Source organism: Tasmannia lanceolata, unplaced genomic scaffold (genome assembly GCF_043159265.1).
Source record: "Tasmannia lanceolata isolate RefF3 unplaced genomic scaffold, GAP_Taslan_0.1 ptg000012l, whole genome shotgun sequence".
Classification (NCBI taxonomy): Eukaryota; Viridiplantae; Streptophyta; class Magnoliopsida; order Canellales; family Winteraceae; genus Tasmannia; species Tasmannia lanceolata.
The window spans coordinates 29,322,283-29,348,950 of record NW_027518689.1 but is presented as its reverse complement, the minus strand read 5'-3'; the positions used below and the strand labels follow the sequence as shown (position 1 = coordinate 29,348,950).

Here is a 26,668-nt window from a genome sequence, read left to right as displayed (position 1 = left end):
TTTTTAGAGTAAGAGATTAGGTTTTGTCTGTGATCTAACATTTACTTTACAGTAACAGAACTCCAAAGAGTAGGAATTCAAAATCCAAAACAAATAAAATCTGGAGAGAATTATGGGTGTGCACATAATCCAAATATTGGGAATTACAGTTTCAGCAATGAAACTAAATCTTAGTTGGGAACTTGGGATTCACTAGGGACCATAGCAGAAGGCATTTCGAAGAGCGGCTGTTGCATGAAAGAGCAGCCACATAGGATGAATAAGACAAAAAGTGAGCCTATGTGGCTGCTCTCATTCAACAGAAGCTCCACAAAATGCCTTCTACAAAGTTCCCTAGCAAATCCCATCTTAATTTCATACATAAACAACTGATAATACCCAATGCCCAAATTAACAAAAGCTTTGACCAAAACTGGCATGTAAAACCCAACTGTGACAGAACTCCTTCAAAGAGTTAGAATTCAAAATGCAATACAAATATAATGTGGAAAGAATTAAGGTCCAAATATTGGGAATTACAGTTTCAGAAATGAAATTAAATCTTAATTTCATACATAAATAACTGATAATACCAAATGCCCAAATTAACAAAAGCTTTGACCAAAACTTGCATGTAAAAGCCAATCAGGACGAGCTACTCTTGCTTGATTTTTAGTAGGAGAGGTTCCAATTTAAAATTATTATCATGGTCCAAAACAATGAGTTGATGAAGTATAGTTGCTAAACATACATTACAGAGCTCCATTCCAATTTAATAGCAGGGCAAACATAGACTACCGTGGGTAGTAATTCTATTTTACTTCAAAGTTACAAACCTAGAATATGAAATAATTTATTAGACAGTAAAGCAATCCAGGTGAATTCCCCTAAGGATCTATTCACATTCAACTGATGAGAGGAAAATGAATTACAAACTAAGGAAAACAATCCAATTCACAGAAGGATGCTGTTAATCTTACATCAAAGAGGGAAAAAAGAGAGAAAAAGCTACATCACATTGAGGAAAATGAATTGCAAAATAAGGAAAATAATCCAACAGACAGAAGGTTGCTGTTAGTTTTGCATCAAAGTGGAAAAAAGGGAGAAAAAAGCTGCATCAGATTGCTTTGATGTGGAGCTCACAAGGGATATTTTAGCTTCAAAATCCCTTCACAAAAACAATAAATTCTACAACCAGAGGATGGGGGAATTTGATCCTAAAATTGTAAAAATTTCATAGGGTAGGGAATTTCCCATTGGAAGCAACAGTTGACAGGATTCGCAGGTAGCCCAAAGAATAGCCTTAATAAAGGCAGAAAGAATGGTGACCTCTAAGTCTAAGGTCATCAAAAAATTGAAGGGGCACTAAAACTGGTTATAACAGGTACAAATGTAACTAAACTGAGAGAAATTGATCCTAAAATTACACACACCGAAAGAACAGCCTTAATCCAAGGCATAAAGAATAGCGACCTAAAGGTCATCAAAAAATTGAAGGGGCTCTAAAACTAAGTCCAACAATACAGATGATACAAAGGTAACTTAACTGAGAGAATCTACCGGAGAATGATGGGAATGTCACTATTCAGCACGTGGCAACAAGAACACAAAGCCTGAGTTCTCACGAATGAGCGGCGGCGGTTCAACATCAGAGATATCTATTTGTTCCATTGACTTTGATATGTCATCAACCGAAAATGGTATGCTGCACCATAAGCAAGGCAAATGAACTTACAACTAGAATTTCAAAGAAATGAAAAAGGAAATGATTTGACAGGTGACTATTTTACCTCGAGTCATCGTCCAACAGGAAAGAATTACTGACAGCATTGTTTGAGTCTTCAGTCATCAATACCCTCATACTGGATATAACCTAGAAGGGATCCGTCGCACAAATTAACCATGGTCAGATATTTTTACACCACCAAGAGCTCTATAATGATTGTCATTATGATGATAATGATGATGATGATGATCTAAACCCTAATGGCATACAAAATAACTTACGTCTGAGGACACGCTGTGTGTGCCATACTTGTCATCCCAGTACATTGTACTGATCCGGTATAGCTGTTGTATACTGAGCACCTGTGGATAGAGAAGTAAAGCCAGTTGAAATTAGAGGAAACAACAGTGTAAAGGTCAGAAAAAACATAGGTAGTTTCACTCACAGGGCAAAGATCATGGCTTATTTCATCCAGTGACTTCTTTGGCTTTTGATGTATGACCTGAACCAGACAAGAAAATGTATCAAGAAAGAATTACCAAACTAGTCAAACTAGGCCATAAGGATTTAAAGCTCGGCAGGTCACCGAGTCTGAGCCATGTTTTCTCTATCTTTGAGGTGCTTTATTAATCATTAATTTTTAAGTTATTTTTCACATATATGCAGTGTAAAACTCAGTTGGATAAGAACTTATCCATGGTAAAATTGTGTTAAGTTTACTAAGTCAATGATTGATGTGGTGAGTTTCTTGTTAACTCGGGCAAGTTAAAGGAGTATTTTTATTGTCAGTAGGTCCAAAAGCGATCTACTTGGACAAGTCAATTATTAATTCGTGGAGCGTTTAAAATTTAAACATTGAGCATAGGAACTAATGTTAGTTTCTAAAGCCACAGTCGGCTTATCTGACACAGCACCTTTTATTACTGTGGAAAGCAACGAGTGGAGCAATGAATGAAAATTGATGGAATATGGATTTCAGAACATTCAACACCTGCAAACTCCTGCTCGCACTACCAACTACTGTTACAGCCACTTTTCAATTTTAATCGTTCCTAACTACTTTTTTACCTTATGAAATAATGAGGGTGCATTCTTTGAACTCCATTGACTAGCGAAGGCCGACACCGAAAGAGTTTGGCCATTTGTAAGTTTTTGAATATTTTTCAGTAATTTTTGGTTTTTTTTTTCCAAAGTTCGGCTGAAATTACCAACCGAAACTCGGACCACAAGCGAAATTTTAATTTTTTATTACTGGATTTCAGCCAAAATTTCGGTTTCTGCCAAAAATGACACCCAAACCGAAATTTTAAACCTTGGCAGTGATGCACAAAGGTTAGGGTAAAGAATGAAATGACGTACCAAGAATCCTATAGCCTGTCTGATATACTTGAGCTCATCCCATGCTGAACCTGCATACTGCATTTTTCTTTTGGTTTATTTAGGGAAATGGAAATAGAATAATTATCAGGAAGTGAGACAACAATAAAGTAAACTCACCTCATCAGTTGCTTTATAGCACCAATGTTCCAGTTCGGCTAATCCCGCTTTGACGTATTCACCATTACTAAATGAGCAACATTCTCGCCTCAACAGAAGGCTGCAAAAATAATGAAGGCACAATTTGGGTGTAAAGCTTCTAAGTTCTAACACGGTATGACACTAAAAGCCTTTCACACATAAGCAAAAGGCCAACTCATTTACCTGTTAAATAATTGTACATTGATGAAGGAAAATATCTGTGTGAAAATCTTGCGAACTAAAAAGGGCGGCACCTGAGTAGAGCAGGGAATGGAAAAGTAACTCATAAGACTAGTATGAAATAATAATAATAATAATAATACTACTAATAATAATAATACAAACAAACTGAGCCCCAAATAGAGTTGAGTTGATTGATTCAAGGGCTAAAGGCATAAGTTTCTGGGTCAGAATTGACTCGGATGTCCACTTGGGTGAGTAAAAAGAAGTCAAAGGTAAATTATAACCCCAGCCCACGCTTTATTATTGATAAAAAGTACAAGAGAAAATAGATAAAAGAAGTAATAAAGCCTAACAAGGTTTCCACTAACATGATTTGCTTTCAATGTGTTCAAGAAATTTCCAAGGCTCTTCACAATCCCTTGCCAGTGAGCAATCAATGCTTGCTGAGCTGCAGCATTTGCAACTGAACGGGAACCCTTCACTAAACTTGCTCTGGATGTTCTTGGTGCCTACATTGTCCATACCATACATTGAAATTATTCGATGTAACTTTGTGATTAGACATAAAACACGATGTCATCAAAGCCAACATAAAGTTGACAAAAATGTAAATCTAATAGCATAAAGTGAGCAGGTACACCTGAATACACAACCCTAGCAAGGGAGATATCTCTTTCTTTAGATTATCCCGGATCATTCCATATATCTTTTCAACATATGCTGTAAGTTGCTGCTTGAACAATAACGCAGGGTATTTGGCTTCAACTTGGCGCAAGGCATCTACCCCACCAATTAATCCTCCATTTACGAAGGATAGGTTAACACCCTGAGGGGTTCCCCGGAAACTCTAAACAAAATTACGGAAACAGAAGGGATAAGAAGTCCAGGAAGTGTAGTTCTTAGAGGCATTAAATTTAATTTAGCAAAACATATCGAACAATAATGAGTACAAAAACTGTCTCTTACTTGAGTCATTCTCCCGAACAGGGTAGATGATGATGATCGACGGCGTTGTGGAGCCATGCCAGCCGCACCACTTGCTTTGAGTGTGCGCTGGAGTAGCAACAACAAAGTTGATGCATTTGAAAGCCAATAGACTAAGACGTCATTGTTCTCCTGGGTCTTCAATTTATAAAGTTCAGAATTATGTTTCATGTATAAAAATAATATAAGACCACATTGTAAACATTAGTAATTCAAACCTCAATAGCATGGCCTATTGTCTGAATAATCCGATCAAAAACACTTGTGCGTTCAACTTCAAATGATCTCCACTGGAGAAGGCACTTATAAATGATACAGGCAGCAATTGGTCTGCTTCCTGTGAAGCCTAAGTGTTGCGCAATACATCTAATAAGCAAGTCCTGGTTCTCCTAAAAATAGAAACAAGCAACAAGTCCATCAGGAACACAAACACAAGTTTTTAAATTCAACTGCATGAGTTTGAAACAAGTTTTCATTTCTTTTCGGAAATTTCGGCTGAAATTTACCTTTTTCTGAAATTTCGGCACAAGTTTGAAATTTGTTGTTTTTACTGAATTCTGGCCGAAATTTCGGTATTTCAGCCAGCCGAAACCAAAATTTTAAACCTTGGGCATAGGTTAGCAGGACATGGAATGAAAGGAAATCTATCAAAATTAGGTTTGATCGAACCGTAAAGAAATACCTGCTGTTTCTCATTGAGGGACTTCTGTGGTTTTTCCTCTACTTCTGAAAGTTCCCTTGGTGTGGTTGCAGAACTGTTTGAATCCTACACAGATGATCAACAATTATAGAAACACAATATATTGGAGAGCCTATGTGTATATATCAAGAAGGAATAAGTGTCTGCTTACAGCGGTTGCCTTTGTATCACCACCTACAATATGACCACTCTCGGGGCTCCTCTGGAATTAACAGTCATAGGAACATCAAATAACAACACATTTTCAGGTGAAAATTATTGTCCGAACTTTGTCCAGATTGTTTCTTAGAAGTACCTGAATAGTTGATTTTGAGCGTGCTGTAAGAAATTTAGGATTAGGTGCCATGGAAACAGCCTGTTGACGAAGGACTTTATTTTCTGATTCTATGTTGGCAAGCTTCTCTTCAAGCCTGGTTTTGAAAGAAGCATCCCATTAACTAACCAGATGAAAAAAGGAGTGATACTAATCATTTCCAAATATATTAGATATGATGTTGTAATGGCTAATCAGTAGATGGTCTCATGCAGTTTATGGTAGTACATAAATAACAGGTGTAAATGTTGGAATGCACAAGTGATGTCATAGAAAATTTAAGAAACCTAAAGTACTAAAACGTTAATAAAGTGAAATATTTATAATACGATGATATAGATAAAAAGATAAATTTAATATGTTACAGAAAATGCAAATCATATCGGATAGATAAAAAAAATCTTTATCATGGAACACATGTATATAAAAATATTACCAAAGCAGGAAAAGTAACATAAAAGTACTTTTCTTGTTTGTTAGGTCAACGTGTACTAGACAATAAATTGGCCAACTACTAGATCAAGAGCTACAGTATACTATTCAAAAAATACAAAACGTCGACAAAAGAGTTCTGTCAGTGTCATGCTATAGGTTATCTGGCTGGGTCAAATCAAGAATACATCATTTTATTAGGTTTGAATCACTCATTAAAAAAAAACCTAGTTCCTAGAGGCACAAGGTAGACAGATATGGATAGGAAACACTACTAAAAATAAGAGGAATGATAGGATGAATGGCGCCCTTGCAAATCTACAAGGGCACCCCCATTGGTCAAACCCAACAAAGTGCATTAATAACGGCACAGAAATGTATGAAAATGGCATAGAAAAATGGAACAATAAATGCACTTTTTAAAAAAGGACCAATAGGGGCGCCCTTGTAGTTGTTTTTTTGCAAGGACACCCTTCAGTTTATCATTCCTCTAAAAATAATCATGCTTACCTGCTCAAAGTATCCTGAAGTTGATTTACTTTTCCTTCTGTTTCTTCTAACTTCTTTTGTCTTTCTTCGCTTTGTCCTTGTGCTTCAGCACATTTCCTTTCAGAAACATCAGCTCTTTGAGTTTCTGATTGCAACGAGGCCTGTAAAAGGCATAAAACCATTACCAACAAAAGATGGCACACATCCTATATAACTGTGTTAAAAATACCTAGTAATATGCTACAATAACTGTCTATAATAGACATAAATACATCAAGTTAAACAGTCCACCCATGTTTTGAATGTAATTCATGCATGCAATGTGCGCATTTAGGAATCTGGTACCTTCTTCTTTGCCTTATCTAGATGGAGATTTTCAGAGTGCTATAATTAGATATTCAGCTTGATGCGAAACCATATAAATCTGAGGGCACTCCTCAATTTTCAAGGAATTAGCTACATCTCAGGAAGTAGTGACTAAATTTTAAAGCAATGAGGATACTGAAAACAACAGATTAATACAGTTAGCTTAACTGGATTCAGAGGAATTACCTTCAAGCTTTCCACTTCAGCAGTTAGGGCATCAATCTTTTCAGTATCCTGGACAATAACAGGGGTTTCTTTGACAATAGGAGGAGCCTCTTCAATAGCCTTCCGTGAAGCCTCTCGTTCCTTTACAAGCATTGAATTTGCCTCATCTACTTTATTTTGCATGGCTTGCAGAGAATTCTGCAACTTCAGTATCTCTTGTCCCTTAGCTTCCTCTACGTCAGTCTGCACATGGGATTTCAAATCTTGGTAAGAGACCATTATATATATATATATATATATATATATATGAAGTGGCACAGGAGTTATTCTGGTGAAAATTTTAGATTTGAGACTCAATCAATTGGCGTATAAGGTTTCAGAATTTAGAAATGGCTTTCCTACTAAATAAATAGCCTATATATATATATATATATATATATATATATATATATATATATATATATATATATATGTAATTATATATATATATATATATATATATATATATGTAATTATATATATATATATGTAATTACCCTTAAGCGTTTCTCCAGCTGCAAACGCCATGTGAGTTCTTCCACATTTTTCTCAAGCTTATCCTTTGCTTCTTTAAGTGCACCAGTTTCTCTTGCAGCCTGCACAAAATTACAGACAACTAGTACTAATGAGAAATGACGTTATAATTGAGTTCTAAGGAATGCAGGTTATAAACGAGTTCTAAGGAATGCCACTGTAAGTGTTTAGAACTTACAAATTATGGTCTATACCAGATATTGGATGATAAATTTAGATGTAAAAAAATCTATTCCAAAACTAATCCATCTTATTTTATACATATGTATCAGTGAAAGTGCAAACTTTTGAGGCCCAAGTGGGGCTATGGGTCACCACATGGCCCCTCTCCATTAAAATATCCTAAATTTTGTTCCAACTAAGCATAATGTTTTTATTAATAATCGGATTCCTCTGCTTCAAAGCATGTTTTACAGGTGCACTTCTCTTCCAAAGATTGCCATGTTGGACAACTCATAGGCTATGTTTGGTTGAGCAGAGGTGGCTCGGAAAATAGTAGAATAAGAAGTCAAAAGGGAGGAGACAAGCATTTGATTTGTCTAGAAGAATAGTGGAATAGTGGAAAGTAGTATTTGGTTACGCGGCAGTTCTCTCATAGAGTAGTGGAAAAAGTAGGGGTGTCATTACCAAAAAAAAAGAGAATGAAGAGAGAGATAGGGAAGAGAGAAAAGGAGAGAGAGAAAAGATAAGACCTTTTCCACTATTCTTCTACCAAATATTTAACATTTTGTAGAATTTGGTTGGAAGATGAGTAAAGGGGGCATTAGTGCCACATGGGCGCCACAAGTACAAGAAAACAATAATGATGTCTGGAACATGTGGGGGAGTAAAATGGAACTTCAATGCAATTGGCAACCAAACAAGGAATCGACATTCATTGGCATTTGAAATTCCAATAAATGGCAAGTGTTTGTGCAACCAAACAAACCCATAGGGGACCCGGTTTTGAAAATGTGTATAGAGACAACAATTAGGAAAACTCAAACCGCTCCTATTTTTCTTTTGTTTTCTATATGTATGTTAAACAAAAAACTGTATATCTAACAAATGATCATGCATTATACTCTGAAAACATTTGCGGGACCTGAATTTATATAATATAATGCACAAAGTCTTAATATGCACCTACAAGATAGTGTGAATCATATCAAATTTTCTAGGGTTCCATGTCTGACATCTTTTGTTTATATCCAACATCAGTACAGATGTCCATGTCCAAGCATGTTTGCCCTTTTGGCAGATATCAATACAAATGAAAATTACACATCTCAGGTTTAGCCTACATGCAACACTACTGGAGGTGTAAGTACACACCCATGGTGTCCCCATTTTATGTGTTCTATCCAAATACTAGGCATAACAGACAATATGGTCTGACATGTAAAAATATATTCCATCTATCACATGCATCATGGGAAGTTACAAATATGAGGTTAAACCACATTTTACCCATTGATTTGCAAACAGGAAACACACTCTTTGTTTGGCTGCCTTGTTTTTAGCTATAAGAAAAGAGGATAAAAACAATCAGAAATGCTTTTTCTCTGAGCCTCTCATTGAATGTCTGGAGAAAACATCGTTTAATCCTCTGGTTGACAAATTGAAGCTGTAGACTCGTAGATTTGGGTGATAATTGCTTCCGAGGTAAAAGCTTCAAGTTTTGTTCCTTGTTCCCACCTTATTTGCCTTTTAATGCTTAAATCGAGACCTGTGTCCGGGATGCATTATTCTGTTTATCGATGACCAATTGTTATATACACTATTAGTTATACTTTATAGTTTATACTTTGTAATTAGCTGGGGTTGTATGATATATACACTCCAGCTTGAGGGGTAGGGGTGGTTATTCGGTTATAACCGAACCGAAATAACCGAAATTTGATAACCGAAATAATTTCGGTAACCGAAACTGAACCGAAATTTTTAAAAACCGAAACCGAACCGATTAAAAATTAGGTTATAACCGAATAACCGAATAGTGGGAGAAAAAGAGGGAGAAAAGCAAAATCTTGGTTTCGATCGGAGGGCTAGGATCATCCAATCGAAATGATTTTTTGAGCACAACCTAATTAAGTTGTGATCAATCAAATGGACGGTTTTGATCATCCTACGGAGTGCCCATATAGCATTTTTTTTTTAAATAATGGTTTTTATCATAATTTCGGTTATTACGGTTAACCGAATTTATTTATTTTTTTGAATAACCGAATTTCCAAAAAAAAAAACCGAAACCGAACCGACCGAACCAATTCGGTTCGGTTTGGTTATTCAGTTTTAACCGAATAATGAACACCCCTATGGAGGGGAGTGTTAAAAGGGTTAAGTAGTAATATACCCATATAATATATATATGAGGAAAGTGTTGGTGAGAGGTCAGATTTAGACTCTCAGATTAGTTAACAGTAAATAATTATAACTAATACCATTAAGGCCGTTAGATGGGCCCTATCTTATTAACTTGAAAGCTTAAAAGAATTACATTGAACTTCAATAGAACTCTAACATAAACTATCTAACACTCAACATTTAAGAAGGTTATGTTGTCTGTTTTTTATTCTTTTGGATGTGTTGGTTGTATTTCTAAGGCTTATAACATATTGTCGATACATCTAAGATTTGAAGTATTTAGTACACCTCTCAGACCTGGAATCGAGCATTACGACGAAGTTACAAAGATGGCCTCCAAACTATAAATTTTCATGTATAAAATATGACACTGCAAGAAAGCTTCCACCGTGAATGGATGTTCATAAATGAACATTCCCATGGAGTTCACTGTGTGAAAGGCATGGGTAGCTGAATGAACTTTACCCTTAGGCAACATCCATCCACCCTTCACACGCCTTGGCCTAGTGTGTCTCCATATTTGCATGAGTAACAACTAATTAAAATTACGAAAATAGATTGCATTAGGTAACACATCAACTTTCAAACACAAAATGACTAGTACTGACCATTTTGAGTTTCCTAAGCTCTCTCCTTGCAATCCTCCCCCTCCATCTACATTGGGTTACAACCGATGACCTCTTCAGCTTCTTATAATACGAATAATCTCTGTGACAACGCCATTGGGCCTGCAAATAATTTCTCATTAGAGAAAAATATTAGGTAACACGAAAAGGAATAAATGTTGGCTGTTTGAGTTCTATATTTTGGACTTAATGTAATAACCTGAATAATGGTTGCTGCTTTAGTTCGCTTCCTGAATCTGAACTCATTATGAGCAGTCATTGCCCTAAAGCCTGTTTGCAAGACAAGCACTGACAATCGCAGCCGTTCATAAGCCTTCCTGGATTCATATCTACGTAAATTCTTCTGTATTTTCAATGCAGCAGCCTCCCTCCTCAAGCTTTCATACAATTTGAAAGCCAATCTTCCTGCAATGCATATATCCATGATGTGGAAAATCATAAACAAGAGCTTCTGGTAGTAAGTAGATCTCAAGAGTGCTACACAACTACAATATAATGTTACGTGCCTAGACGGGTCCCACTAGAGTTGAATAAATTAGCAAATTTAGAATATATCACATCTTCTAAGATCTGATCATCGCATGATAGATTAGGCATTAGGGTGGATTAAGCAACTAGGATTGATTTGGATACTAGTCAATATTACGTTAAGCTTTATTTAGTTATTGCCATTCTTATTACAACATCTTTCTAGATCTTTCAATGTTTATCCTTAAGTGCTTTATATAAGCACATGTTACTGTTAATGGAAATAAAAAGAAATTTATTCCAGAAAGTGTCTTTGTGCACAAAGGAGGACTGATCCTTCCCTCGAAGTGGATCAAGAGTTTGATATTCCCTCTAAGAAGATCAAATCCGTTGCAAACCAATTTGGGTTCGTAACATATAACAGGTGAGAATCTATGGATATCAATCATGACCGTATTCTTCCCAATAAGTGGATCAATAAGTCTCAAAGGCACATGACAGTAATAGTGTTAAGAATGAATGTAGGCATAATATAAGAATTGATTCCACGCTTCCTCTGAATCGAATGGTCATACCTCTACATAAAGACTGCAAGTGAATACTAGCCTTCCGCAATGCAATGAATTGTTTCCGAGCAATATATGTCCGTATTCTACGCTGAATAGTTTTTGCCGCATTGCTAAGTACCTCAGCTCTACGTGCATCTAACTCAGCCATCTGACCTGCTCTCAGGAAAACCTTTGTTTTGCCTATCTGTAAAAACATTAGGTGGTCCTTTAAATATGTGAAAGCATCTATAGTAAAAAAACTGTGACTGAAAGCATGAGCATTGATACAAAAACAATTTCACAAACAGTACAGAAGTCTCTGAAGGCTCAAATTACCTGAAACCCTTTCATCTCCTTCTTTTCCAAAATCTTTTTGCATGCAACTTTTTCATTGTGGCTGGTCAGGAACACATTATAGTCAATAGATGGAACATCCACATCTACCAAGCAATATCATGAGTCGAACTAGAAACTTCAAACTGACCAAATATCATAGTCAATATTTTTAAATAAATCAAAAGTGGAATTAAAAGAAAGTACTTACTTCCCTTCTAAAGCCTCTGGAGCAAGAATCCCAAAACGATGAAGAAATTCATAAAATGACCGGCGAGTAGGGTATCCAGCCATGCTGATTCTTATAGCCTCAAGAACACCCTACATAGACAATGTTAATAAGCAGTTAAGCAAAGACATAAATTAGGGACAACCGAAACCGAAACCGAAATTTTGCCGAAATCCAGAAATTTCGGCCGAAATTCTGTAAAGGCGCATGAAATGTCATATTTTTGGGCCGAAATTTCAGTAATTTCGGATGAAATTTGGATAAGGAATAAAAAATTAATATTTTTTCCAAATTTCGCCGAAATTTGGTAAGTTTCGGTGTCAATCTCGACCGAAATCCATCCGAAATTTCGGATTTTGGTCGAAATTTAAAACCATGGTTGTATCTAAACCAGATAAAGACGCCACTTGTTATCAGAATGTACTCACACCACAGCGCAATTGTTGCATGATGTTGACGTTCTCAAATATAGCGGGTTTTAGAAGATTGTTTGGCTTCACACATCTTATGTAATGAGGCTCTGTTGAATTCAATGTCTCCATCAGTGATTGTAGTTGTACCTGCATCAATTACATCATCACAGCATTAGTTTTCAACTTGTCACTAACTCAACTCAACAACTAGACAAAGCCTTTGTCTCAAACTAGTTGGGGTAGGCTAAATGAATCCTTTGTCCCAACTTGTCACTAAGTTTTTTTTTTCCCTGAATGGCTCAACTTGTCACTAAGTTAAGAAGACATTTCATTGTTGATTAGATGTGAAAGGAAATGATACTACATCTTTCATAAACCATATTTTAGGTAGACCCAAAAAAGACTCAACAGGATAACAAGAGAAAAATACACCTTAAAACGAGATCCAATGGAAGAAAACTTAGAAGATTTAGTTGTCTCCTCTGGGGGCGGAGCGAAAAGGACTGACACAAAAGAGCATTTTGAAGCACTCAACAAATCTTGGTGTTCTGGCACCACATAGTCTTTGTTTTTGTCTAGAAACTGGTCAGACTGATACATAACCTGAAGATGAAAATGGAGAATGAATAGGTTGAATTGCATTATCATCTAAGAGTAATAAAATATTGGATTCTATAGGAACCAAAATTCACCTCTCCTGCATAATGAGAGATGTTAAAAGCAGTGCGAGACAGTTTTGGCTTGATAAAGCGTTTGTGAACTTTGAATGTCTGATAGAGCTTCTGAGAAAATGTTTCATGTGTTGACTTTGGAAACATACTGAAATAAAAGCAAAGAAATTTCAATAAGTATGGACGTAAGTGATAAAGTTGATTAAAACAATTTTGACAGAGTTCATATCTGGAAGATAAAATCCCTAATGAATCCATATCACTTTCCATCCAAAGGCAGAGGAAATACATGATGCCAAGTGCAAGGAAACATTATATTACCAAGCTTCATCAAGAAGAGCTATAATTCCTCCAGGTTTCTGCAAAAGAAACACTATAAAGTAAAGATTGGCCCATAAAACAGCATCCAGCTTTGAATTCATATTAATCCTAAAGCAATAGATTAAAATAGAAGCAAATAAACACTTTAAAATGAGGTCAATACTATATAAGCCTTACATCAAAATAGGTCAAGGACATTAAAGTAACAAAGGACAGGATCAACTAGAGTTGCAATCAACTGATATAATAATTAGGAACGTGGTTTGTGAACCATACGACTTAAGTCAGAACTCGTCCGATTTTAACTCTGATAATCTACATACTCAGTCAAAGAATTTTAATGCTCAGACAAAAAGGAAAATAAAAACATAAAAGTACTATCAACTCATACAGTTGATTAAAGATGAGTATCAACCAAATAAATTAGTCCCATTCTATTTACAGTCACATAGGATATGCGATTAAAAGTTAAATAAGCTTTGACCCTGTAAATAATGTGTTTGCATTTTTCAAACAAAAAATCCATCATTTAAAGTGAGTTATCAGAATCTTTATAACTCATTTTTTATTTAATGATATTACAAAGGCACTTTGAAGATATTATTACAGTTGTTTTACATGCAGACATCCATGTACCTACATATACTCATAATATTAATATCATCTGGAAAACAAGCAACACATACATTATAAAATTGAGTAGTTAGCTAATGAGATTCACCCAAAAAAAAAAAAAAACAACAACTGTAAGAATGAAGAATGTAAACGGCCAAAACCTTTTCAATAAGATCCAAAACATCTTGGTTATCAACAAATTCTATATAGCTCCAATCGATTTCCTCTTTTGTGTACTCTTCCTGTTCCATCTTGAACACGTGCTGAAAAGTACAACATGCATAGTTATTAGGTTAATATAAGATTAAGCCAAAATTGACCTGCCCATATAGGATATTATGATGAATTACCTGGTTGAAATGTTGCTGTAGCTTCTCATTTGTGAAATTAATGCAGAACTGCTCGAAACTGCACATATGGAAAAAATGGAAGTTAAATGGCACCAACCAGGATGTCTGTCAAGCCCCGACCCACTGTGTAGATATTGTCCGGCTCTAGATCTCAACCCTCCCCGGTTTTAAAACGCGTCTACACATGGAGAGAGAGTTCTACATATATAGCCCAGTCACTTTTTCTCCCTTTCCGATGTGGGATTCTACAATGTCAATTGAAAGAGGCTAGGAGCAGTATACTCCAGATCCCACTTTTACTCTTTTAATTGATCAAGGTTTACCTGTTGTTCTTAAAGCTTTCAAAACCATAGATGTCGAGGACCCCAATCAGAGACTTTGAATTTGGATCTTGTCCAATTGAGACGTTAATTTTATCCACCAGCCTGTAAATAAAAAGTTGGGCACCTCAGAATGAAATTTTTTGATACATATGAAATCTACAAAGCACGGTATGCAGAAGAGATAAAAATGTGAGCATTTTACCAGTCAAACAAGCGAGAATATATTGTCTTTGCTAAACCATCTCTGCTGACGGTTGCACCAAGAGGATCTAGAGTTCTTGTAATAACTTCTTCAGGGGTTATCATCACTCGTTTACACAGTGCATTTTCCAAAGCCTGAGGATTGCACCTGAAATAATGATAAAAAATCATGTATTGACAGATGAACAACATAGGAAAGAAAGTTTAGCAACTTCTAAGATAACGATAGATAAGGTTTCATACATGAGAAGTTCAGCTGTCATTTTGTGATGGAACTTAGCTTTGTCATCTTTCAGAACTGACGAATCAATTTCCTTTCCCTTGGCAAAATCGATATTACCAAGATGAAGAATGGCTGCAATGACTCTGAAAATAGCATCCTGAAAGGGGAAAAAATAGCATTAAAAAGGACTCTGAAGATGGTATACCCAGTTCTAAATACAAAAGGAAATCGGAAATACATTAGATACAAAGGGAAGGATATACCTGTTCTTGTTCACTGATCCCAACAATATCCATAGCTCTCCTAGTTGCCAAATAGTCATGGGAATCACTTACACCAACCAGCTCATAGCAATTTGATTGGTTGAGATAGTGAAAAGATTTAGGGTTCCCCAACTTATACTTCTCAATGTCCTGCCAAGTATATTCCGCATTGCAATCAAGGTATATCTATCAAGAAAACAGACGATGAGTTGACAGTAGTACTCCAACAAAATGCTTACCTCTTGCGGCGCGGCACAAAGAAGGTAAAAACAATGATAATTGCGCTCAGGATCAGAAATTTGGCAAACACGAGATCTCTCAAGAAGGTAAGTTCTAATAGCTGCTCCTGATATCCTTCCACTCTTGTCAAATTGGATTTCAACAAATTTACCGAAACGACTGCACATTTTATTCAATGAAACATCAATATGGTACAGACAACCTAAAAAATTCAGAAAGTGAAGGACGAAAATAAAATATATTACAACACAAAGGATAGAATTTCTTCACATATGGACACCACATGGGAATTTTAGAAATATTAGAATTGAAAGATGATGGAATGATTATTGCACTAACCTATTGACTACATGATTTAATGCATAGTGGATGGAAAAAATGGAGTGATAACATATTTTCTTACAGAAATGCATGCTTGGACAAGTATCTCACCTGGAATTGTTATTTCTAACAGTTTTGGCATTGCCAAATGCTTCAAGAACTGGATTTGACTGCAGTCACATCAGTTGGAAAAAAATTTCACATTGATTCAGAAGTGAAGTTTTCAAATGGTCAAATGAAAATAAAAGAACAAAAGCCATAGTAATAGACAGAGAAGACAACAGGATGAGGTCACTTGGCTTACAGTTGGCATATTAAAAACTTACTTCTAAAACTTGTTGTTCAACCGTCCGTCCTTCAGTCGCAACACGGCCACCCAAGAAGGCAAGATAACGCATGAGCATTTTCGTGGTTTCAGTTTTACCAGCCCCACTTTCACCACTAACCAGAATAGAGTTGCTTTTTCTCTCATTGATCATCGCCCTGTTTTCCAATGAACATTTCTGTAAATCTATGCATCCTTAATTCCAAGGACAGAAAATTTTCTTCAGAAATATGAGATCACCTGTATGCAACATCTGCAACCGCAAAAACATGTGGGCTTAGCTCCCCAAATGGTGCTCCTTTGTATTGTTGCATCATGTGAGCATCATACAGATGGGGCAATCTTTGAAATGGATTTATGGCAATAACAATATTTCCGGTGTATGTCTGCATAATGCTAAAGGTCAGGACATAACTAGAGCAACTAATAAAAATCTTCAAAGAACTACCATTAGCCGACCCCAACTAGTTTGGGACAAAGGCTTTGTTGAGTTGAGTTGAGTTGAAAGAACTAACATTAACTGAAAAAGAAAGCAAAAGGAGAAAAAATAAAATAAATGTGCTCACATATATTTCGTTGAGTTCATATCTAGTTGCCAAGTTCTGCAAAACTCCAGGCTCATGCAAATAAGAGAGCTTTGTCATGTCATCAACTCCACCAGCAGGAGCTTCCATATCTTTTGGGTATAATTTTGATAGATTTGCTGTAACCTGAACAATATTATCGTAGAACATATTTCAATCAATAACACCATGAAATTAAGGTCTACAACTCACAAGTGATGCACTGCATTGGAATTGGAATTTGCTGGGTGTCGATGCGTTCTTTCAGTAAGTGATTGTATACATCTTAAAGTGGGAATGCATCTCACTGTAACCATAGGATTTCTGTTTTGCACAGTACCATGATCATAGTTTAAATTACCACCAACACACAGATGTATTACAATACATTATTCATCTAAAAAACGTAGACTTTGCCAATATACTGTTGCTAGCAAAACGGGATCCCGTACTGAAAACAAAAGCACGGGATCCTCTGTCGTGACACGCACGCAAAAGACAAACATAGAGAGTGCGCATTCCCACAAATCCAAAAAAATCCGTAAAAATACCCAAATTGTTCCGTGATTCTCATCCCTTCTTTATTTTCGGCATGGGATCCCGTTTTAGAAGTGTTTTCCTTTAAACCATGAACATGATGTAAGCAAAGAACTGATAAGAAAAAGTAAATCTTGCTACTGGTGCTGCATTTACTGCATAGACCGATAGACCATAGATCTTCCAGTTTGGAGTGTGACATGGAACCATAAAAATGTTCAGAAAAAGTAAATCTGACCACTGAAGCCATGTCCAGTTTTAAGCAAATGCCATTAAGTGCTTCAGAACTTGGGCATATATGCAACATGGCACACGTGCATTATGCATACTGCACAGAAAATATTTAAAGGAATGTGGAGTTAAAAACATTAGTAGTCTGAGTACCATTTTTCCATTGGTAGTTTGAATTTCAGCCTCTACGCCATTTATCTTAGAAACTTGCCCATCAATCCAAGCTAACGCCGAATCTTCAACCCATACATGAGAACCTACAATAATGTTTACTGTAGTGGCCTGCAGAAGTCAAAATTTCAGCAGACATTAGAACATTGGCAATTGCATAAAATTTTCCAAAAAAAATATAACAGTAGGAATTAATCTGCATTTGTAGGTACTTGCAAGCATATGGATGCTCAAACATTCATAGAGAGTTCATTGTACCTTGTATGCTATGTCACAAATATCATTCTCAGGAATTTCTAGGCAAGGGAAAATCTCGGGATATATCAATTTTTTTAAATTTTTTTCGGGTTAATATCGGGGGAAAATGATAAAATAAAATTATTTCAAAAATATATAAATGTATAAAATGAAGAACAAATATAAAATAAAAAGAAAGTAAAAATATCGGGATAATATCGTGATATTATAATATGATTTTATTGTGATAAAATGAAAATATCGCTATATTTTTCAAATCTCGAGATTATTTCGTGATTTTGTTGTTTTATCAAAATGTTACGATAAAAACGCAATATTTTGAAAATATAGGAGATATTTGTGACATAGCTTGTATGTGCACACATCTTATTCTAGGTATAGTAAAATACCAATTTCATGGATAAAAGCTAAAGTCAAGAAGTCTTCACCATTTAGCTCTAGAGGTTAGCAAATCATATTATCTCATAGGAGATGAAGATATCCAAACTCATCCAATTTTATTTCAATGGCACATAAGGATTGTATCTTCGAATAACTTTGAGATAAAACAGGGTTGAGCTAGCAGCTCAATTGGGAGGCATTTAGTGTTAGCCTTGAGGTCAATGATTCATTCTCAACTCAGTCAAAAAAAAGTAGGGGAAACCATAAGACTGACAACCACATCTTTTAGTGAAGTTTCATCATGTTGCTCCTCTAATATAGAGAGACTTGAACCTAATTCAATCTTCTCTCTTAGCTAAGAAATGTAAGATTTCATAATGAGCATAATGCAGTAATCTTGCAAGACAGGGTTTTGTACTTCTCTTTGAGCTTACCAAATTTCTTTTAACAACTCTCAGATTAATTCTCTCTTCTGTGATTCGCTGTTAAATTGCCTTCTCGCCATGTCTTTTTCTCCGTTATGAAGGCTTTTTCATTTACGTAACGAAGAATTGTTATCAATTATTTTTTCAGCCACTAGTATGCTTCATCTTAATTGCTATCTACAGTTCAATGAAGAAAATAGTTTGATGGCAAATAAAATAATGACATGATCAATTCCATATTCATTTCGGTCTGAACAATGTGAATTTGAATGGTCAAAAAAGAACTCGTCATGGTCTAAAACTCCATGTGGAGGTGAGTTCATCAATTTTTAATAGTGGACCAGTGCAAATCCAAAAGCACTCTATAGATCCTCAACTCAATTGTGGTAAATTGCTATTACACAGTAAGGAGATGCCATTATTGCACCCTCTCAGCCAACTCCAGAGCATACTTGACTCAAATCTAGGACAGAAGAGGGGTTCAGATGAATACAAAGTCTGGTGCCAACACACTCTCCCACAAGCAACAATGGCTCATTTGTGATGCAACATGGCAGAAATTAAGTCCCTCAAACAGTAGCATCTATGAAATCCGACTTACTGGCTCTTATCTTGCCTAAAAACAAACGCAAACCAAAGCCCAAAACTACATTCAACTAAATTTTAGATTCTCATAACATTTTCCCCCAAGATTGAAAGTATCCTCTTCCTATCTCAAAAATAGTTATTTGTTTCTTATTCTGGATTATTGCATTTCTCTAAGATGGCTATCTATGTTTCCTAATATGACTATATTTTCATGCATAGTGAAGGAAATTGATATGACCATATTTGCGTTCATAACGAAAGACACATTTTTTCTTTCAAAAATAAATTGATCTTTCTAAAGGTTTTCTGATACTTAATTAGAAATGTAAAACCGACGTTTAACATTGAGTCATAAGATACAGAATAAGAAAAAATATCATGAGAGTCTATACATTTTTCCACAAGAAAAAGATAGAATTAACACAGACGGATTCTTCATAAAGGAAATAATTTCAATCTGCATTGCCAATAAAGAAAATTAAGAAACATTCTACCACATTATAAGTTAATTGCAATCAGATAACCATAAAATAAGAATTAAAAACATAAACAAACCAACTTACCATTTCTAGATACCAAAAGAAGACCAGCTAAGTAGAAATTACGCCTTTGAGAAGTGACCTGACTGATATTTCATAAAAAAAAAAATTACTCCCAAAATTCAAACCTCTCTGGATCAGACGATTTTATAATTCCTAAATCCATCACACCTCAGAGAATTCACCTTCAATTACGAAAATTAACATTGAAATCCCTAAAAACCTCAGCTCGAAAGCGCATTTCTGGATCTGGATAAACAAATAAATAATTAAATACCATTTCAAAAAAAAAAAAATTAAATTAAATAGGAAAAGAAATAAACGAAATATAAGAATAGGGAAAAAAAATCGAGAGATACATTGAATCCATGATTGATAGATCGCTGAAATCAGGGCGGTATAGAGTGAGAGAGATGAAGGAGAGATTTCTGCATCAGAAGAGTTTTTTTTTTTTTTTTTCTTCTTCTTCTTCTTCAATCCATAAGATTGAGTTCTTTTTTTTAACCTAGAAATTGAGGGTTCGAATTGAGGATTTCCAGCCCAGAAAGAGTCGCTGGTTTTGAGAGAGAACATGGTTGAGAGGGAGAGAGGGAAAATAGGAAACCGGGAAATGAGAATTTTGACACGTAAAACAGAATAGGTTTTTTCTGGTTTGTATAGACCCCTCACTGCCCCTCGGTGGTTTTTGAATCTCATGAGTTTTTAACTTTTTTATATGGTGTAAGCATTTTTCAAAAAAGTATAAAGCCCCACATTATAGGATGATCCAAACCGTCCATTTGATGGGGGGGCCACAATGTGCCCAAAAAATCATTTTCCATAGGGTGTTGTTGCTAAGCTAACCGATTTATGTTGTGGCCCATCAAATGGATGGTTTGGATCAGCCTATGGTGGAGGCCTACAGTACTTTTTGAAAAATACTCACGGGCTTACCGCATATAAAATTAGGGGTGTCAAGAGTTTCACTTCGGATCGATCCACATGTCTTAATCACGATCCGATAGAAATGACTTGTCGGACTGATCATACTAAGAGTGTTCTTCGAATCTTACTTCATGTGTCTCAGGACTCTCGGTTCTTCGAACCCTACTTCACATATCTCGGTCACGATCCATTTTAAATCAGACCATTCATCGGATTGTCCTTGTAGGTCCTACTTGTAAAACTACCAATAACTCCAAAAGCTTAATCTTTTATAAACACTCCTCCTCACGTGTGGCCTCCTCTTTTTAGGTTTGGCCTACACGTGGCACGTGACCCGTCTTTTGGGTTTGAAAAGTGCATGTGGATTTTTGCTACGAAGGAGGTTTGAACCCAGGCATTTACTCTGATACCATGTAAAAGCTATTGTAGAAGGCGTTATTTAATATTTTACAAACACTATGTGCAATTTACACTCAAGATTCTTATAAGAGGGTGAGGGTAGCTGCGGGGCTGAGCTACGCTCACCCTCTTATAAGAATCAATGGTTAGAGAAGGAAGAGAAAATGATGACTCGAGACTTGAGAGATGAATGAAAAAAAAATACAAAAAATAGCAATCATTTGAAAACAAATACATATGGTTTATTTTTATTATAAGGCCCTTGAAATAATACTTAAATTATAAAGAATTAGAAGGTATTTTCATGAAATAGTACAACAAAAAGGGATTTAGGAATGTCCTACAGGCCTTTTCTTAGTTTTTGGATCCGATCGGTAATAATTTCGGATCCTATTATAGGGTCCCGAAATGCATCCATGGAACCTGATAATGTGCCATACCCTGTCGGTTGTTCGGACTTGGATAGTCCATTAGACCAGGTGGGTCCATTGACACCCCTGTATAAAATTTATAAATCTCAATCCCAAGCCCCTAACCAGGGTTTTTGTAATTAAATGGTACAAAGTGGGTAGACTTTTCTATTTAACCTCAAACAAGCTGTGGTTATTTAAGAATTCCCGCTGTGATAGGTAGTATTTTATAAAAAAAAGACTTTATCCTGGTGAGTTTTTAACAGGGTGCATGTATGTCCCAACCAAAAAGGACAACGGGCCCACATTAATTTACGATATAAACCATTCACTTTTTGGGCTTTGTAGTCTATGCCTCAATATCCTTAAAATAGGGGCACCCTTAACACCTGATGGGGTGCGAAAATGCAGCAGCCTGTTAGCTTCCAACACGTGGCTAGAGGAGGGCCCACTGCAGAACCCACGTCAGCAGGGGTAGTTTGGTAATTCCCTCGGAGTAGGTGAACCTGAACCTATAGCTGGTCGACAGCTGCTTTGGGGCATTAACTCCCCACCTACCCCAAACTTTCCTTATAAAAAGGCTTCCAAAGCTCATAAATCGGGGTATTGAATTCTTAGCCACCACTCTAAACACCACCCCTTCACTCCGGCTCTTACTGACTTGAGTGTCGAAGGGTCTGTCCGGAGTATACTCCGGGTCGGCCATTCTGACCTCGTTTGCTTCTGTGCAGGACACAGTTAATCAGGACTCTACCCTCCATTTCACCTCCTCGAGCCCCCCAGCTCGGCTCTTACGTCACTGTCATATCTGTTAACCATTCAGAACTAAAGGCTGTTCCAATCACTTTACAAAAATGGCAGGGCGCAAGAGTGCGCGGGTGCCAACCGCACGGACTACCCGAGCCGTGCTACCCAGCAGGACTCGGAGTGAGCGACTCGCCTCGTTGGTGGTGGCAGCTTCTGCTACGGCCGAACAGAGCCAGCCTCGTTCGGAGCACCTCAACCCCATGCCCACTCCAGAGCAAGTTCAAGCCCTCTTTCGGCAAATGACAGCTCTCGTTGGACAGTACCAGCAGTTACTCCAGGCGCCCCCCCAACCTCCCCCTCCTCGAGAGGCCAGATATCCACAGGGGAGAGTTGTCGCGCCATGGTGAGGACCGAACTCACCACTCCACCGGACAAGTCGGTCACCCCGCGGCCAGGCACGCACAGACAGAGCCGCACCACCGTCGAAGGTCGCGGTCTCGCTCTCCGCAAAGGCACCGAGCTCATGAAGAGTGCGTGCCGCAAGCAAAATCCCGGTCCCGTCGTAGAAGTCCGGAAAGCCACTCTGGCTCCGCGACGAGGCCATTTGCGGAAAGAAACAGGTCCTCAGACCGTAGAGTTGACCCGGTGCTGCGGAAAATAGAAGAGATGGACCACAGAATTGAAGAGCTGGCTAAAGATCAAAGCCGGCCTGTTTCTAGGGCATTCACGAGCAGAACGCCATTCACCGACGACGTCATGGCTGCCCCTGCACCCAGAGGATTTAAAATGCCAACTATTCCGCAGTATGATGGGACAACTGACCCCATGGACCACTTGGAGACGTTCCGAACAATGATGCTCCTCCATGGTGCGTCAGATGACTTCCTTTGCAGAGCATTCCCGACGACCCTGACAGGTGCAGCAAGGGACTGGTACTCAAGGATCAGACCGAACTCCATCAGCAGTTTCGATGACTTCGGGGAAGACTTGGTCCGCCACTTCATGAGTAGCCGCAGGCCAAGGAAGACAACAGCATCCTTAATGGCCTTGCGGCAGGAGGATAATGAACCTCTCAAAGCTTTCGTCAGCCGATTCAACAGGGAGGCGCTTCAAGTGCCAAATCTAGACCCCTCGGCCGCTACAAACGCACTCCTCGCAGGTGCTAGGTCCAATGATTTCCGCCGAGCAGTGGCCCGCCGGAATCCACTCTCCCTAGCGGACCTAATGCCTGGGGCGGAGGAATATATTTCAGTAGAAGAGACTCTGGCTGCTCTGGACTCGAATCGGAGGAGGGCCGTTGATGATATGAACCGAGACAAGCACCCCGCTAAACCGCGTAGGGATGACAAGGTTGTTAGAAGAGACAAGTCCCCCCAAAGAAGGGAGGAAAACTTCACCCCTCTCAACACATCCCGAAGGCACATACTAGCTGCTATCAGCAGAGAGGAGTTCATAAAGTGGCCAACCCCAATGATCTCCAAGGGGAACAAGAGAGACAAGTCAAAATACTGCCGTTTCCACAGGGACCACGGCCACAACATGGACGACTGCTGGCAGCTGAAGGAGGAGATCGAGCAATTGATCAGCCGGGGCTATTTGAAAAAGTATGTCCGAGGTGACACCCACAGGAACGAACCCAAGGAGAGAGGTCCCCAGGGCCGGAGTCCTCGGCGGTCTCAACCGCCCCCAGCCCGAAGACAGTCTCCTCCACCGCCTAGTCCACAACCAGAAGTACCCCGCTCCCAACCAAGGGGAGTCATCGGCACAATCATGGGCGGTCCGGCAGCTGGAGGCACCTCATCTGCTGCACGAAAAGCTTACGCACGCCGAGTCAATGCCGTGCACGCATGCGACAAGAAGATGAAGACGGAGAATGAGATCTCCTTCTCAGACGCAGACCTCGACGACCTGATATTACCACATGACGACGCCCTAGTCCTAACCATGCTCGTCGCGAACTGGGAGTTGAAGAAAATCTTGGTAGACAATGGGAGTTCAGCCGACATCCTGTACCATCACGCCTTCGAAAGGATGATGATAGGTAACGACCGCCTAAGGCCGGCAAACTCAGATCTCTTCGGCTTCTCGGGAGAGGTAGTCAAGGTTGAGGGACAGATCGAACTTCCTATCCTCGTCGGAGAGTCACCATGCCAAGCCTTCGCCATGGTCAACTTCCTAGTAGTGAGGGCCACTTCGGTCTCTAACGCTATTTTAGGACGGCCAGAACCAGATCCGCGCTGTCGCATCTGCTTATCACCAAAAGATGAAGTTTATTACGCCCAACTGCGTTGGAGAAGTAAGGTGGGACCAGCCGCAGTCTAGAGAGTGTTATGCAATGGCACTGAAAGGTAAAAATGTGACAAAGTCATTGCCGATTGAGCTACTCGACATGAGGAGCGAAGCTCAAGGAACTCAACCCGCAGAGGACCTTATCTCCATCCCCCTGTGCAGAGATGATGATGAGAAGGTCGTTAAGATCGGCTCCTCTCTAGACGACGGCACCCGGCGCAGCCTCACCCAATTTCTTCAGGACAATGCAGATGTCTTTGCATGGACCTCCGCAGACATGCCCGGTATTAATCCAGAGGTCAGTACGCATAGACTGGGTGTTGACCCAACCTGCAGGCCAGTAAAGCAGAAAAGAAGACACTTCACCCTCGAGAGGCAGCGGGCGATCAAAGAAGAAGTGGAGAGGCTCCTGAAAGCCGACTTCATTCGAGAGATCCAATACCCGGACTGGTTAGCAAACGTAGTCCTGGTAAAAAAGGCAAATGGGAAATGGAGAACCTGCGTCGACTTCACTGATCTGAATAAAGCCTGTCCCATGGACAGCTACCCACTCCCAAAGATCGATTAGCTCATCGACGCCACTGCAGGTCACGAGTTACTGAGCTTCATGGACGCCTTCTCCGGATATAATCAGATCAGAATGTATGAGTCAGATATCCCGTAGACCTCCTTTGTAACAGACCAGGGGACCTACTGCTACCGTGTTATGCCCTTTGGCCTGAAAAACGCCGGGGCCACATATCAGAGGCTCGTAAACAAACTCTTTCGGACTCAGATCGGCCGCAACATGGAAGTCTACGTTGACGACATGCTGGTCAAAAGCCGGAGTACACAAGATCATGTCTCCGACCTGGAAGAAACGTTCCAAGTCCTGAGAGAGCACAGGATGGAGCTCAATCCCACCAAGTGCACTTTCGGCGTCAGCTCGGGAAAATTCCTAGGGTTTATGGTTAGCCAAAGAGGCATAGAAGCCAATCCAGAAAAAATCAAGGCCGTGGTGGAGCTCACTCTGCCCAAAACCATCAGAGAAGTGCAGCGACTGACAGGGATGATAGCCGCGCTGGGGCGCTTCGTTTCAAAGTCTGCGGAGAGGTGTCTCCCTTTCTTCAACGCAGTCAAAGGATTTAAGACCGCGCCCTGGACAGAGGAATGCCAGGCCGCCTTGGAGGAGTTAAAAAGATACTTGTCCTCTCCACCGCTATTAACAAAGTCTGAGCCTGGTGAGGAGCTACTCTTGTATCTATCTATAAGCCCCCTTACTCTGGCAGCAGTCCTAGTTCATGAGGATCACAGCCAACAAAAGCCGGTCTACTACGTTAGCAAGGTCTTACACGATGCTGAAATAAGGTACCAGCGGGTCAAAAAATTAGCTTACGCGCTAGTGATGACGGCCAGGAAGTTGAGACCGTATTTTCAAGCTCACACGATAAAGGTCCTTACTGACCAGCCGCTCAGGCAAGTTCTCCATAAGCCGGACACCTCGGGGCGACTCGTCAAATGGGCCGTGGAACTGAGTGAATTTGACATCCGCTACATGCCCAGGCCCGCAATCAAGGCTCAGGTATTGGCAGACTTCGTAGCTGAATGCTCCATCCCCCGACAGGCTGCCGAATTTGAAACTGTTCAAACCCCAGTTATGAAAAAGTCGGTAACTCAGGAGGAGCGAGCGGCGGATGAGGCTGAGGCAGAAATCGTCCCCACGCCAGCAGAACAGGATCCATCAGCCGCCGAGCCCCTCTGGGAAGTGTACGTGGACGGGTCTTCGAACAGGGGTGGCTGTGGCGCCGGTCTGATTCTCACCGGACCAAACAGCTTCACCGCAGATTATGCCCTAAGGTTCGGATTCCGCGCATCTAATAATGAGGCAGAATACGAAGCCCTCCTCGCCGGGATGAATCTCGCCGTTCAAGTCAAGGCCCAAAGGCTGAAAGCCTACTGTGATTCCCAGTTGGTTACAAATCA

General features: G+C 38.9%; 1 protein-coding gene across 2 annotated transcripts; it reads right to left on the bottom strand.

Moving 5' to 3' along the window:
• Nucleotides 1-703: 703 nt before the first annotated feature.
• On the bottom strand, nucleotides 704-20,610 carry LOC143887809 (myosin-11-like). Of its 2 annotated transcripts, none has more exons than XM_077392000.1 (41): nucleotides 20,297-20,610; nucleotides 20,109-20,186; nucleotides 19,962-20,023; nucleotides 17,729-17,857; nucleotides 16,811-16,954; nucleotides 16,485-16,630; nucleotides 16,246-16,402; nucleotides 16,031-16,089; nucleotides 15,598-15,757; nucleotides 15,359-15,508; nucleotides 15,116-15,252; nucleotides 14,874-15,020; nucleotides 14,672-14,773; nucleotides 14,349-14,406; nucleotides 14,160-14,261; nucleotides 13,384-13,421; nucleotides 13,084-13,210; nucleotides 12,824-12,994; nucleotides 12,407-12,538; nucleotides 11,961-12,070; nucleotides 11,753-11,813; nucleotides 11,444-11,621; nucleotides 10,600-10,805; nucleotides 10,383-10,502; nucleotides 7,392-7,490; nucleotides 6,877-7,098; nucleotides 6,346-6,485; nucleotides 5,386-5,500; nucleotides 5,242-5,292; nucleotides 5,073-5,156; nucleotides 4,609-4,779; nucleotides 4,373-4,528; nucleotides 4,047-4,253; nucleotides 3,775-3,915; nucleotides 3,407-3,477; nucleotides 3,203-3,302; nucleotides 3,065-3,121; nucleotides 2,151-2,207; nucleotides 1,987-2,067; nucleotides 1,770-1,852; nucleotides 704-1,684 (listed from the first exon to the last, which is right to left on the bottom strand). In XM_077392000.1, the coding sequence occupies exons 3-41, from the start codon at nucleotides 19,962-19,964 to the stop codon at nucleotides 1,561-1,563; spliced, it is 4,596 nt and encodes a 1,531-aa protein (XP_077248115.1). In that variant the 5' UTR covers nucleotides 19,965-20,023; nucleotides 20,109-20,186; nucleotides 20,297-20,610; the 3' UTR covers nucleotides 704-1,560. The 2 variants fall into 2 exon arrangements, with proteins under 2 accessions (XP_077248115.1, XP_077248114.1); XM_077391999.1 differs by having other exon boundaries at nucleotides 20,123-20,186.
• Nucleotides 20,611-26,668: the final 6,058 nt, after the last annotated feature.

Bases quoted from the DNA above. Each gene is read 5' to 3' on its own strand.
- LOC143887809 (XM_077392000.1), bottom strand. The intron at 7,491-10,382 runs GTCAGTACTAGT...AATTTTGTGCAG, and splicing joins AGCTTAGGAAACTCAAAATG to GCTGCAAGAGAAACTGGTGC. The intron at 5,157-5,241 runs GTAAGCAGACAC...TCATCTGTGTAG, and splicing joins GTGATACAAAGGCAACCGCT to GATTCAAACAGTTCTGCAAC.